The 14,843-nt window shown below is 47.5% G+C and overlaps 1 protein-coding gene across 3 annotated transcripts in view; it reads left to right on the top strand.

Annotated features, from left to right (window-relative positions):
- LOC131895267 (tetratricopeptide repeat protein 41-like) overlaps nt 1-14,843 on the top strand; it is a 61,515-nt gene that overhangs the window by 16,604 nt on the left and 30,068 nt on the right. For all 3 annotated transcript variants that reach the window (XM_059245696.1, XM_059245697.1, XM_059245695.1), the window contains exons 4-8: nt 980-1,194; nt 7,363-7,523; nt 8,812-9,253; nt 11,635-11,874; nt 14,280-14,478. In XM_059245696.1, coding sequence (XP_059101679.1) covers nt 980-1,194; nt 7,363-7,523; nt 8,812-9,253; nt 11,635-11,874; nt 14,280-14,478 — 1,257 coding nt within the window. The remainder of the gene's footprint in view (nt 1-979; nt 1,195-7,362; nt 7,524-8,811; nt 9,254-11,634; nt 11,875-14,279; nt 14,479-14,843) is intronic.

Here is a 14,843-nt window from a genome sequence, read left to right as displayed (position 1 = left end):
ACCCACCCCCAGGCATTTTTCCTTATTTTTCTCGAAACAGGGTCCCACGACATTACCTAGGATGGCCTTAAGCTTGTGATCCTTCTGCCTCAGCGTCCCAAGTAGCAGAGATTACAAATCAGCACCACTAAACCTAGCTGATACATACTAATTCATCATAATCACAAGTCCGGGGTGGTTGTCACGTGATCCCAGCGCTGGGGAGTTTGAGGGGGAGAATCAGGAGTTCAAGAGCATCCTTGGCTACTTAGGAAGTGTGAGGCCAGCCTGAGCAATGTGAGACCCTGTCTCAAAAAGAAACAAGTAAAAAATAAAATAACTGTAAGTCACAAGGCTAGAGTCTCTGTCATGGTGTTCACAGGCCAGAAGTATCTCTGCATATCCAGAACTTGGCTAAAAACTAAGCACCAAAACAAGCTGTTGCCAGAACCTAGACAGACGTTTAAGTGGAGTTACCAGTTAACACACGCTGGGGCAGCTGCAGGCGCTTCTCAGCCACCAAACCAGTGGCAAGTTAGTTGGAATTCCAATTCTGCCGGTTTGGGAATTGATGAGCGTTCTTGGTGTATGGGTGCTCCTGTTCTTCATTCTCTTCCAATGTGGCTTATGTCACCAAGGATAGCCTGGTGGCAGTGAGGTGGGCAGAGTGGACAGACAGATAGGACAGTGGGCTGGGGTGGTGACCTTTTCCTCCCTAGGCCTTGAGCCCTTGACCATACTTGAAGTTCATGTTGGACAGTCCTAGGGTCCGTCTAGGCAGAGGGACCTTCCAAAGTAACTCTGTCCCTACTCTCCGAATCTCGTGTCTTACGAAACTGCAGCTTGAAGGAGGAATGGCTTCTCTGAAGCCAGCCAAAGCCTACTAACTTAGGCCAGAGCATTGTATCCCTTAGAGGGAAAATGTACCCACGAAAATGTCTTCTCTCCTTCTCCTTCTTGGTAAAGACTCGTGCCTACCACTTCCCCTTCTATTTTTCAGAATAAATGCTCTTCCGACTTATAAGTCTATTTTGCTCTTGTCTGGAGAACGCGGCTGTGGGAAGTCTACTCTGATTGCCAGCTGGGTCAATTACTTCAAAAGCAGACATCCCGGCGTGCTGATGATCCCCTATTTCGTGGGGAGTACCTGTGAAAGCAGCGATATCATGTCGGTGATCCACTACTTCATCATGGAGCTGCAGCACAGAGCCCACGGTAATGGAGCCAGCCTTAGGGGCGATCGATCGCGGACGCAAGCCCCTCTGCTGTTCTTCCTGCACTCCACTTTCACTTTTTAAAAAATAATTTATTTATTGTTATCTTATGTGCATTGGTGTTTTCCCTGCATGTATGTTTGTGTGAGGGTGTCGGATCCCCTGAAACTGGAGTTACAGAGAGTTGTGAGCTACTATGTGGGTGCTGGGAATTGAACCCAGGTCCTCTAGAAGAGCAGCCAGTGCTCTTAACCACTGAGCCATCTCTTCAATCTCCACTTTTACTCTTTATAAATTCCAATATGACTGCTTTAAACACTTCAGGTCACTTGTCAAATTAAAACCAAAAAGTTCTTAAGACCAGGAAAAAAAATTGGTTTTGATATAAGCGTGAATCTTAATATAAAAAGAAAAATCATTAAAAATGTGGTTTTTTTCCCCATGAAAAATAAAGTCATGACTCAAAGGATAATTAATATAAACATTTTTTAAAGTACCAGCTGAATCAGAAACAAGCAGTTCTTGGACCAGGTGTGATGGTTCACCCCCTTTATCCCAGTACTCGGGAGGCAGGGGCAAGTGGATCTCTGTGAGTTCGAGGCCAGCCTGATCTACTAAGTAAGTTCCACAGAGAAACTTTGTCTTGAAAAACAAAAAACAAAACAAAACAAAAAAATAAAGAGAGGAAGAAAAGAGAAAGAAAGAAACAGTTCTTGCCCCTGTCCTTGAGGCTGACATTCTCTCGTTTGGATGTGAATCCCTATGGCCTCACCCACAGACCCTGTTTCTCCCTTCCTAGAACGTCTCTGGTTCTTCGAAGGTAATAGTCTATAAGGTGTCTCTCTCTCTCTCTTTTTTTTTTTTTTTTTTTCCCCCGAGACAGGGTTTCTCTGTGTAGCTTTGCGCCTTTCCTGGAACTCACTTGGTAGCCCAGGCTGGCCTCGAACTCACAGAGATCCGCCTGGCTCTGCCTCCCGAGTGCTGGGATTAAAGGCGTGCGCCACCACCGCCCGGCGGGGTGTCTCTTAACTGAGTCACAAGCAGCATTCTTCCCTAAGGTACCTGGAGGAAACCTTTCCACACAGAGGCTGTGCCTGAAAGGTCTGACTCTTCTGCCTTGGGCTAGAGCAGTGGTCCTCAACCCTCCTAATGCTGTGACCCTTTAACACAGTGCCTCATGTTGTGCTGACCCCCAACCATAAACTTATTTCCATTGCTACTTCATAACTGTAATTTTGCTACTGTTATGAATCGTAGTGTAAATATCTGATATGCAGGAGATCTGATGTGCGACCCTCATGAAAGGGTCGGCCACCCAAAGGGGTCTCAACTCACGTGTTGAGAGCCGCTGGGCTAGAGGAAGAGTGGAAAAGGCAAACCAGGGACTGTTCTCCCCACCTCCACTCTTTTGGTAAGAAGTTGGCCACATGCTGGGCGGTGGTGGCGCACGCCTTTAATCCCAGCACTCGGGAGGCAGAGCCAGGCGGATCTCTGTGAGTTCGAGGCCATCCTGGACTACCAAGTGAGTCCCAGGAAAGGCGCAAAGCTACACAGAGAAACCCTGTCTCGAAAAACCAAAAAAAAAAAAAAAAAAAAAAAAAAGAATGAATTTAGCCTATCATGGCTGCAGGGGAGTCCAGCCTTGAAGGACTGAAGCGCTTTTCCCTTCACCTAGGGCATATTTATTTACTCCATTTTACAGTTAATTTACATACTTTCAAAGCAACCCAAAAGGAGCTCCCAGAGACCAAATGCCAGGTGCAAATTACTTGAACTATCAGGTACCTCGGTTTTCCGGGTTTCCTGGACCAAGTTTTGCATAGGCCTTTGATCCCTGGGGGACTCTCTGATCCTTGACTCTCAAATAAGATTCACATAGGGCAATAAGAGAAACAAAAGATAAGAAAAACAAAAGGTGTGGTTAAACAAAGGAAGGATTAGGGCTAGGTGCTGCTCTCTGGAGCCAAGCCAGGAGCTCAGCAGGAATGCCGCCACAGGTGTGGATCCTGTTACGTGTAGCCAGAGGCCAGTGGAGGGATTTAAGTGGGGGGGGGGGGGGGACACATGGACGGACAGGACGTGGCTTGATACACAGGGAGGCCAGCTTGCAGGGGTGGGGGTGGGGGGACACACACTTACTGTTGGTTGTTGAAATGGTCCTAGCAAGATGATCAGCATGTGGGGTGAGGGCAGCAGCGGTGGAGAAGGGCTGGGCTGTGGCTGGTTTGGTTGGATGTGGGTTGAAGGAAAGGGGGACACGGAGGGTGATGGAGGGTGATTCCCGTTTCTAGGCTGTAGGAAAAGGGCCGCTCACTGAGTCAGGCAGAGCTGGCGGGGCAGGGAGGTAAGCAGGTTTGGAGGAAGTCAGGGCTCTGCTTCGGAGGTGTGGTGTTTGAGATACAAAGTGTGTTGTGCCCACAGGGATGGCAGTCATGGGGGCGGGTGCTGTGCTGTGCTTCATTCTGTCCTTGGGAACCTGAGAACCTGTATTCAAACCTGGGTCTATGACTTACTAGTCATATGACCTTGGGTAAATTATTTTAATTTCTGTGACTTGGTTCCTAGTTGATTTTGTTTCAATTTTTTTTTTTTTTTGAGACAGATCTCATGTAGTTCAGAGCGATCTCAAATTTGTTGTGTAGTCAAGGATGGCCCTGAACTCCCAACTCTACTTCCCAAGTGTTCCAATCACAAGCCTGCCATACCCAGCTTTGTTTCTCTATTTATAAAATATGGATATAAAAGGAAAAGTACCTCTTAGGCATATAAGAGGATTAGCTAGGATAAGGCACAAAAGACAAAGGCATTCAGTGTGGTGTGACCCTGGCATACAGTAAGCACTGATAACATTAGTGGTTACCATTGTTCCTCATCTGCCAAGGATGTACAGATTCACATGCGTCTGACTTTGCCTGCTGGTGACAGTTCATCTCTTATCATCCACCTGTGTGTTCTTCGAGGTCCTGAGTGCCTCACAGTGACTTTGGATGTGTTCATACAATTCACGCAGGGCAGGGCAGGTGTCTACGCACCTGGTGGGTTTCTGTGAACATGCAGGGTGAGTTCTCTTTGGTTGCACTTCCTGGGTCTGTAAAGCAGGTAAAATCAGAATCGGCAGAAGCAGGTGTGACTGTCTCCGTAGGCTCCTAGGCCTATTCTGGCACATCCCCTAGGTGCTCACTTGGGCTAGGCAGCTGATGATGTAAGCTTGGCTGAGCACACCCAATTATGATTTTATTCCCAAAGTGAGTTGTTATTTTAACGAGTGTGTCTTGGGGTTCAGGAAGCTCCTGATAAAAACAGCTGCTGTCTTTCAAACAAGCAGCTTTTTAGTCTGGTAGTGAGTGGTAGGACAAATTCAGGAAAGCCTGTGAACACCAGACAGTTCTCCATGAGAGAACACTTCTTGTTCACGGTGGAAGCCCAGAAAGGGAGGCTTTGGGCTTGACCCACAATTCCGCCTTCCTTCTTCACTAGCTGGGTGATCGCCAGCGGTTTACTCAAGCTCTTTGACGCATTTCTCACCTGTAAAACCCACAAACCTACCCTCTAAGGCTGTGTGAGAATGGAAAGATGAAGCCTGTAAAGGATTGACAGTGGTACCCGGCAGCCTGCTGCTACTGTTATTTTGCCGCTGTTGTTATTTGTTGATGGGATTAGCGTTCCTCCCTGGGTCGGAGAAAGAAGCGGCGGGGTGCACTATTAAGGGAAACCAGACTCTCCCACCCCCTTTCTAGGTTAAGGAGGAGAGAGGCCGCCACAGGAGCGTCTGCGGCGTCGCCACCGCAGCCTGATTGGGTTCTTGGGTTCGGGGCCGAGGGGCGTTTTCAGGGCTGCCTGTGCTGCACAGCGCAGCTGGTTTCCGGAATGAGGTGGATGTGGGTGCAGGGGTCAGACGCAGGTGCACACCACAGACTCAGCTACTTTGTGGCCCGTTTTCCTGTGACCCACCTCTGCCTCTGCAAGCCTTCCTCTGTGAGATGTGAGCAGCGACCCTTCCTCTCTGGGACACCAAATGCCATGTGTGACCTATTTCTGCTTTTCTGGCCCCAGCCTCTGCCTTCCAGGACAAAGCCTCTGGTGGAGGAGAACTGCCACTATCAGACTCCCTTGATATCCTGCCCCCTCCCCTGCCTTGCTAGCAGCTGGTGTCCCTTCTGTGACATGCTTTGCAGAGTCAAGCTTTTTCTTGACGCAGTTCCTCTCCGCCATGTTCCATGGTATCGTGTGAGGCAGCCCTAGCAGGCAAGTTGTACCGATTGAAGACGCCCTGAGCACCAGGCATTGTGTTAGGGGTTTCACCTTGTTCCAGGCCCTGAACCGACGACGACGACGACGACGACGACGACGAGGACATTAGCATCCTGACAAGGAGACTGAGGCTCAGAGTGGCAGTGTCACCAGCTGCACGTGGGCAGAGTAGAATAGTCTAAGCTCCGCTCTTGCTGACTTTAAAGCTCTCAGTACTGCGCTGTGGAGCCTCCTCGAGGCAGCAAAGGAAAATCTCAGTCTGTGGAAGATTTCCTTCTTGGTCCTCACCAGCGCTGGCTCTCGGGAGAACCTGCCTGTGGGTTGATGATGTGGAATACATGGGCAGACAGCCTCAGCTTTGTGACCTGCTTCGTGCCCTGGGCCAAGATCACTTCCTAGCCTGGCTTCTTGTCCTTTCCTCCACAAGTCTGGTTTCTTTGGAGTAGACCCATCACTTCAGGTTCATTCGCTTCTCTCAATTTTCCCTGGTGGCGAGATGTTTATTCTGTTCACGGGCCACCCCTCTGTGAGAGGGCTGATGGGCAGCTGTCCCTGACTGACAGCCAGTGTAGCCCCAGCCCCATGTGGTGCTGCTGCCTGTGGATGTAAGCTCCTCCTCCTTGGCTCCCCAGGTGACTTACAAAGGTCCCAGTGTTGTATGTTTTAGTGTTTGTCTCCCTCTGCAAGCCCTCGGAGTTCAGAGGTTATGTCTATTTTCCTGGTCATTGATATACCACAGGCATACAAGATTCCTGGCAAATTTGTGCTGAATGATGACCTCCACATACACAAGGACACACATGAGCATGTACACATACAATGAGCAACCAAGTCTGCCTATTAGTAAGTCACTAAGTGGGAATTTAAACATTTGAGATATTAACATTTAAATCAGAACTTCAATAGAGGCAGATTGGCTCTTTCCAAACAAAGGGAAATGTTTAGGATCTTTTTCCAGTATTATCGATACTATCCTTATCTTTAACATCATTGTAGCTGAAGTTTTCTCCGGTCCTGCCCAGCCCCACGGACTCCGCAGCCGCTTATAAAATAATCACTCAGAGCTTATATTAATTAAAACTGCTCAGCCATTAGCTCAGGCCTACCACTGACTAGCTCTTACACTTAAACTCAGCCCATTTCTGTTCATCTATATGTCGCCACATTTTCCGTGGCTTTACCTGTGTGCCATTACATCCTGCTCCCTGGATGGTGGGCTGGCGTCTCCTTACTCAGTCTTACTGTTCCCAGAATTCTCCTTGTCTGTTTATCCCGTCTGTACTTCCTGCTTGGCTACTGGCCAATCAGCTTTTTATTTATCAACCAATCAGAGCAACACATTCACAGCATACAGAGAATCCCACAGCACATCATTTTAAGAACAAATAGTTATGTCCACTTGACTGTCTTTTACTTGGAGCTTTCTTCATTGTGATGCTTTTGCATCAACTGCCGTAGCCTTCGGACTCCTGGGGAGGTGGGGGTAGGAGGGTCCCCAGAGCTCATTGGTCAGCTCCAGTTTCAGAGAGAGACCCTGTCTCAAAAACTAAGGTGGAGAGTGATCGAGAGGGACATCAGACATTTACCCTGGCCTACACACACACACACACACACACACACACACACACACACACACACACACACACCACGCGCACGCGCGCAAGAAACATGTGCAAACACCGTACATAGTATTTTTATATGAAATCTTGAAACTGTTGGAGACATATGGTGACAAATACTATTATTAGCTCTTTGGGCCTGAATGTCTCGAGGAAGCCAGCCAAGCATGCGCATGCGTGTGTCAGCTGCACAACTGTGAGTAGCACTTCTTTCCTACACCCTACCCCACCCCAGCCCATCAGCACAGCTTAGCAGTGACTGGAACATCTTCACCTAATTTGAAATTTCTGTATTGTAGGTCCCCAGATTGAAATGGATTTCCTTAATGAAGACTCAAGTGTCTTGGTCTTTTCGCTTCTTGTAGAAGTGTTCATGGCCTTCATCAGCCTAAAGCCATGTGTACTTGTATTAGATGGGATTGAAGAGTTGATTGGCGTTTATGGGATTTCAGGTCAGAAGGTAACATCTTTTAAAAATAACACTTATTTTATGAAAAAAGGAAGACCCCATTATTTAGGTGTATATAGTACATTTCTATTGTGTTGTGTTTCTAGGTATGCCCATCATTGATTTTATTTGTTTTTTGTGTTTCATTAGACAACTATTTACATGACATTTACCATGGGCTGGGTACCATCTTTAAATGTATCAACATATTCTTTTTGTCTCAGAATAGAAGGTCTAGAATGTACACAGATGTTCAAAAAGAGACTACTCATCATCCTTGGTTGGACAGAGGACAAAGAGATGCTAGGTGTTGTCTAAGGTCCAAAGATAACTAAGTGGTGGGATCAGAATTCAGACACAGGGAGCCAGTGAGATGGCTCAGTTGTAAAGATGCCTGCTGCCATGGCTGACAGCCTTAGTTCAATACCTAGGATCTGTATCATAGGTGAGAACTGATTCCCAAAAGTTGTCCTCTGACCTCTACACACGTGCCCTGGCACCTACCTGCACACACACACACATGTGCACACAAAAATAAAGAAATGAAAAGGTAATTAAAAATTTTTTTAACAATAATCAAGAAAAGATCATATTAGGTGTTCAACTCAAGATAGTTTTACTGAAGAAAGTAACAATTCTTTACCATAACACAAGGTCTTATTTTATTAAGTGGTTCAATTTGCCTTTTATTAGATTTCCTCTGATTATCACTGTAGATTAGTCCTCAGAAATATGAGATTTTATTAAATTGTTTGTAGGAATCTGTTTTCTTTTTTAAAAAAGATTTGTTTATTTATTTTATGTATATGATACTCTATCTGCATGTATGACATTTTGGCAGAAGAAGGTATCAGATCCCACTATAGATGGTTGTGAACCACCATGTAGTTGCTGGGAATTGAACTCAGGACCTCTGGAAGAGCAGCCAGTGCTCTTAACCACTGAGCCATCTCTTGAGTTCGAGGCCAGCCTGGGCTACCAAGTGAGTTCCAGGAAAGGCACAAAGCTACACAGAGAAACCCTGTCTCAAAAAAAACAAAAAAAACAAAAAAAAGAAAAGAAAAGAAAAAAAGAGTCCAGATTTGTACTATTAGATTCATCATATATGCATCAGTCAACAGGTTTCATTCTGTGCAAATTTGTATTTCTTCCTACCAAATGGCTCCTTATCCAAATTACTGTTAGTGGCCATCACCCACCCTTACCCTATCCTCACACCCAATATTCCACCTATTCTAAGTCTGAAAACCATCCACAAAGTCATTTCAAGGTCTTTGAGGTTTTCAAATGTCTCCACCAGGCGAAAGACTTCTCGTGGCTGCCGTGTGCACTCCCTCCACATTGTAAATTCATCCTGAGCACCGTCTCCTCCAGTCTGTCATGCAAGTCACTGTGCGCCCGCCCGGATGTGAGGACTCTGGAGCTCTCGGGCATGGGGGATGAAGACACGAAGTTCAGCATCTTCAGACAGCACCTTTCCACTCCCGACCAAGAGCGCTTCGGGCAGAGCAAACCCATTTTGAGGAAAAAGCCAAACCTGACCCCTCTGAAGCTGTCGATCATCGCCAGCGAGCTGCAGGAGTGCAGAATCTACCGTAACGAGTTCCAGTGTCTGAGGGAGTACTTAGAGGTGGCCTCTGTCCAGGAGCTCTGGGAGCTGATTCTGAAGCGCTGGGTTGAAGACTATGGTTGGAATTTGAAGCAAAAAGAGACAAACTCAGATGCTGTGGCTTCAGGAAAAGGTTTGGGCAGTGTTGACATCTTGGTGGGAGTCCACGGGGACAAAGGTCCGTGGTGTAGGCTTGCTCAGGAGAAGGGTCTGGGGAGGGAACTGTCGGAGGAAACACAGGACTTCATTAGATTTGAATTTCAGATCAACAACAAGTAATATCTTAGGGGAGGGATATAAAAAGAGAAAAATAGTATTCTAGGGGCTGGAGAAGTGCCTCAGCAGTCCAGAGTGCTTCCCGCTCTTACAGAGGACCTGAGTTTGGTTCCCAGCACCCACTTCAGATGACTCACAGTTACCTCTAACTCCGTTTCCTGGAGACCTGATGCCTTCTGGCCTCTGCAGGCCCCTGCATTCCCATGGTGCACATAAACTCACGAAGACACGTACAAATAAAAAATATTTTGATATAAATATGTCTCTGATATTGCATGAGATGCATTTAATCACTAATTGGATTCTAGAAAAACAACAAGTAATTCTCAGAATAAATATGTCCCAAATATTGCATGGGGGTATATTTGTACTAAAAATTAGTTTATCTGAAATTCATATTTAACTGGGCATCTCATCTTGTTTGGTGACTGTGTAGAGAGATGTATGCTGACTATAAAGAGAACTGTATTAGGTACAAATTTGAAACTATTCAGGGCTCTGAAAAGTGTACTTTTATTATTTCTATCGCTCAGTATAAAACCTCTGCTTTGATCCCACGGTCCTACTTTTGCACAAGCCTATCCAGTGAATTTAGGTACATTCTCCATGTTTCCAGCCAATGGGGCCTCTTAAGTCTGGCAAGGATTCGGATACTTTCCGTGTTTCTCTTGGATGGAGCCTTGGTACAGGGATGTCTTTGGCTGTCATCTGCTCCTGCACAGTCTTCCGATGTGGTAGCTGATCCCAGATGAACGGCAGTCCTCAGAGTGCCCCCCCCCCCCTCGATTTGGTGGCTCCTGTTAGGAGCAGCGTTTGCCATCTTTTCTTGGTTGTTGTGTCTCTGCTGCCCCTTGCTGGTGCGATCCCTCATCCTCGCCAAGGAGAACCTTGACCAGGCTTTTTTGTTTTTTGAGACAGGCTATCTATATGTAGTTCTGGCTGGCCTAGAACTTGCTATGTAGACCAGGCTGGACTTCAATTCCCGGAGCTCCATCTGTTTTTACCTCCCAAGTCCTGGGACTAAAAGTGTGTGCCGCCACACCTAGCTCCCCTGGCTTCTTGAATCCTGATTTCCTCATCAACTCTCTCCTAGATCTTTCTCAGTTCCGCAACCGCTCTTCTCTTCCTCGGTGGGGAATAAACAAATAGCATTGTTAGCTCACCCTCTGAGTCTCTTGTTTGCGGTGAACAGCTTCTTCTAGAATTTGTGTATGATATTCAATAGTCAGGCTTTTGAAAGCTTTTGCTCTCTCAAGCCACTGTCTGTGCTGTAGGCCGGTGAAGTCCAGTTTGAAGCATGCTTTCCCCATTCTGTTTCTGCTGCATCAGTCTTCTCTTCAGGCCATGGGACCTAGACTGGAACAGAATTGGAGAGGTGGATGAGGAGCACAGGATGCATCGATTACTGCTGTGCTACGTAGTCCCACCCAATTTTCTGCGCTACACTTTGCATTTCTATCAAGAAAATGGGTTTCAAGTTCACTGTACTGAGCCCCACCTCCACAGAGGTAGAAGTGGGGCTCCCTAGAAGAGTCACACAGGCCATCTGACGTATTCCGTACAACTCCCTCCCCAGGACTGCGCAGTAAAGCCCAGGGCTTCGTCCCCCAGGGACTGTAGCTTCCCCAGCTATGGCCAGCAATCCTGTCTGGTCCAGGGAGCTCCGCCACAGATCTAGGAAGAGCTTGGCTGAGTTCCGTCAAGTTCAAGGGAAGCTTCATCAGCTGGGCTTCAGATCTGCCTTCACCTGGAGATGGCAGGTGGTACGGGCCCCTTCACTCCATGAAAGGTCACAGTGGATCATAGCGCGTGGTTTCTCTGTGATCTGATCTCGCTCTAGCTGGTGGATCAGAAAGCCAGCGATAGGACAGAAGCTGAAGGGGCCCTTCAGTGGTGCTCGTGGGTGTGAAGGAAACACTTCCACAGGACAAGCCCCAGCATTGGAACGGGCACCACTGGGCAGCATGCTCAGCAGAGTGACCGGACTCGTAGGTGTTGGCTGTGACTTTGCAAATGGCGGGTAACACCACGGGCTCTGAAGGTAGACTGGGCTGAGATCCCATGTCAGCACTTACTCCTGGGTGCCTTTGGTCACCCACTCACTCCTGTCTAAGTCTGGGGCCATTACAGTGCTGACCTCGGTTGAGGGAGAGAAGCTGGTTACTGGCGTAGCGGAGCCCACTCTGACTGACTCACGCTCTCATTCATGCTTCCGTCCCCGCTCTTGTGGCTGCACAGGGCTGAGTGGCTGGGTAGCGGACGCACTGTGCTTGCTGTGCATCTCACACTGTGGACTGGCTGAAGATGAGCTGCTCCACCTCTTGGACATGCTGGGCTACAGGAACAACCAGAAAGTGACCACCGTGCACTGGGCGGCCTTCCGCAACGCCACCAAGCACTGGATCCAGGAGAAACCCGATGGCCTCCTCTGCTTCCGACACCAGTCCCTACGGAATGCGGTGGAGCACAAGCTGCTGGGTGAGGAGCTGAGTCTGCGAAAATGCTTTGGGGCTAAAGGGAGGGAGAGAGCCACATTCAAGAGGAAACCTGTGTGGGATTCCTCTAGCGTAAATATGCAGGACAGTGTCCCCTAAGTTAAAGGAGACCTGACTTCAATGGCTGAGCACTCCAGGGGCTATTCCCTCAGGGAGTAGACTGAGTCTATCCTAGCTCCTTCCTCAAAATGACTTTTTGAAAATTATGGGTGATGACTTCGGTATCTTACAGAACTGATAGGATCTTATGCAACGTGCTTAACTCCTTTGAACTCTGTTTCTCACTTTCAAAATAAGGCTATCGATGATATTTACCTTGAGAGTAATGGGAGCCTGTGTAAATACAGCATCCCATCTGTTACCCAGGTCATCTCCATGGCAGCCATTTGAATGACAGTTCTCTAGTACCTTTGTGGGTTGGGTCTGTTTGACTGAGTGGCCATGCAACATTCAAGATGGCGCTCCTCTGGCATCTCCCGACCTGGACTAGAGTTTTAGGGCCCCAACCTGAAGACAGACATAACGAACGTTTGTTCTCTCAAGCCACTGAGATTAGCAGTTGTCAGGGTAGCGTGTTCTAGCCTACCATGAGTCACCCTAGCTCGGGAGTGTTCAGGCTAGTCTGTCAGTGAGAACTGTGCTGCAGTGTGTAAGCTCAGGTCAGAACTTTCCTCACATCCCGTATGAGCTCTCTCTTTTTTTTAAGTAGCTTTATTTGTCATATGAAGATTCATAGCCTTATCTTCCTCATGAGACTAATTTGTAAAAAGATAAAATGAAATGTGGTGTTATCTACAACATCCTGTAACCTCCTCCTTTTTCACGTGTGCTGGACATTGAATCCAGGGCCCGTGCGTGCTAAGCACATACTCTAGAGTGAGCTACACTCTGGCCCAAAATGCTGGTAATTGTAGCCTTTGTGTTTAATACTGGCAGTGGTGCACACCTTTAATCCCAGCACTCAGGAGGCAGAGCCAGGCGAATCTCTGTGAGTTCGAGGCCAGCCTAGTCTACGGAGCAACTAGGCCAGGACAGGCACCAAAGCTACACAGAGAAACCCTGCCTCGAAAAAACAAAAACAAAAACAAACAAACAAACAAAAGGAATAGACATCCCCAGGCTCTGATTAAGCAAAACTCTGAGCTGTTGAGAGGTTTGTTTCTGAGTGTCACAGTCTGTCAGGACCGTTTCCCTTTGGGGATGAAGACACAAACTCCTGGCTTTAGCACCACGTTCCCATTTGCATGGTCAGTGACCATAGGGCCCTTAGGAGATCCAGGAAGAGGAATCTGGTCTCCAGAGTACTCCCTGTCACATGCTAGAGAGTGCTTATTTAGGCCGCAGCCACAGTGTGTACTGAAACTAGAAAAGTGGACTGGAAAGATGGCTTAGGGATTAAGAGCCGTGGTTGTTCTTCCAGAGGACCTCGGTTTTGACTCCCAGCAGACACATGGCGGTTAACAACTGTTGTATCTCCAGTTCCAGGGGACCTGGTGCCCTTTTCTGACCTACATGCACTGCATGCATGTGGTATACAAGCATACATGCAGGTGAAACATCTGTACACATAAAATAAAAGTAAATGAATAATATCTTAATATCTCTAACTACCCTTCTGTTCCTTCTACACTGCCGCTCTCCTATTTCTTGAAACAAACAAACAAAAAGAAAATAGAAAAGTAGTTGAAAGTGTTTCCTTGTGGAAGTCAGGGAGGGAAACTCAGCATGAAAAATCCATATATTTACCCCTAATCATAACTATATATACTTTCTGGAGAAAATCAGAATGTTGCATAAGATACTTTTTTTGGGGTCATGTATATGTGTATTTATGGCTGCATGTCTGCATGGGTGTGTGTGCATGTGCAAGTATGTGTGTGTGTGTGTGTGTGTGTGTGTGTGTGTGTGTGCATGCATGTGTATATGCAGGTGTGTGTGTGTGTGTGTGTGTGTGTGTGTGTATGTGTGTGTGCATGTATGTAGAGACCACAGGATGATATGAGATGTCCTTAACTTTTTTTCACATTATATATTAAGGCAGGGTCTCTCACTTAAACCCATAGCTCATGGATCTGGCTAGCTTAGCTAGCGGACCAACTAGGCTGCCCCAGGAATCCCCTCCCTCTTCCTCCTTAGCGCTGTGATTACAGGTGAGCCATCACCTCTGCCTGGTGTTCATGAGTTCTGCAGATCCAAACTCCAGGCCTCATGTTTGTTCAGCAAGAACTTCCCTACTGGGCCATTTCCCCAGCCCTGTCCAAGCCACTCTCCGAGATACTCTGACTTGTCCTTCCTTAATCATAGCACTGGAGTTGTCATATTTTTGTGATAGTATTTTCACACGCTAAAAAAGTCAGAACTGTGAGGCTGCGATTGGTTTTGAAATAGGTGTAATCACTCCGGTCAGAGAGAGCAGTCCAAACATGTCTCAGAACACCGTGAATCACAAGAAGGCACGTTTCCACCAGGTCTTGATGAGGTACTTCCAGCGGCAAACCATTTTCTGGAGAGTGTATCAGGAGCTGCCGTGGCACATGAAGATGAGCAGGTGTTGGGAAGGCCTGTGCAGCTTTGTCACGAGCCCTAGGTGAGTCCCGCTAGCTTCATTGGGAATGTCGATGTCACATTGGCAACATGGACTCTCTGGGCAAAACGTTCATTAATTCATGTGTGGACCTTACTGTGGGGTCCCCTTGCATGGTGGGTGGATCCCCAAGGATGCTGTTTGAGCTCTGTGTCACTACAGCATGCTCCTCTTCCAGTCCGTATGCGTTCCTCCAGGCGTTGCGTAGAGACGAGGACAGATGGGCTGTGCTGGTGGCTGGCTGGACGTGTGTCCTTGCTTTTCTTGCTCCATCCTTCTCCTGCTGTCCTTTCTCTGTCTTTCCCTGCTTCCTTCCTCCGCCCTCACGCATTAACTCAGCCAGTTTATCGAGGTCTCACCTGCCTCTG

This window comes from Peromyscus eremicus, chromosome 18 (assembly GCF_949786415.1).
Source record: "Peromyscus eremicus chromosome 18, PerEre_H2_v1, whole genome shotgun sequence".
NCBI classification, from domain to species: domain Eukaryota; kingdom Metazoa; phylum Chordata; class Mammalia; order Rodentia; family Cricetidae; genus Peromyscus; species Peromyscus eremicus.
The sequence above is the reverse complement of the archived record's forward strand: the minus strand, read 5'-3'. Positions and strand labels throughout refer to the sequence as shown.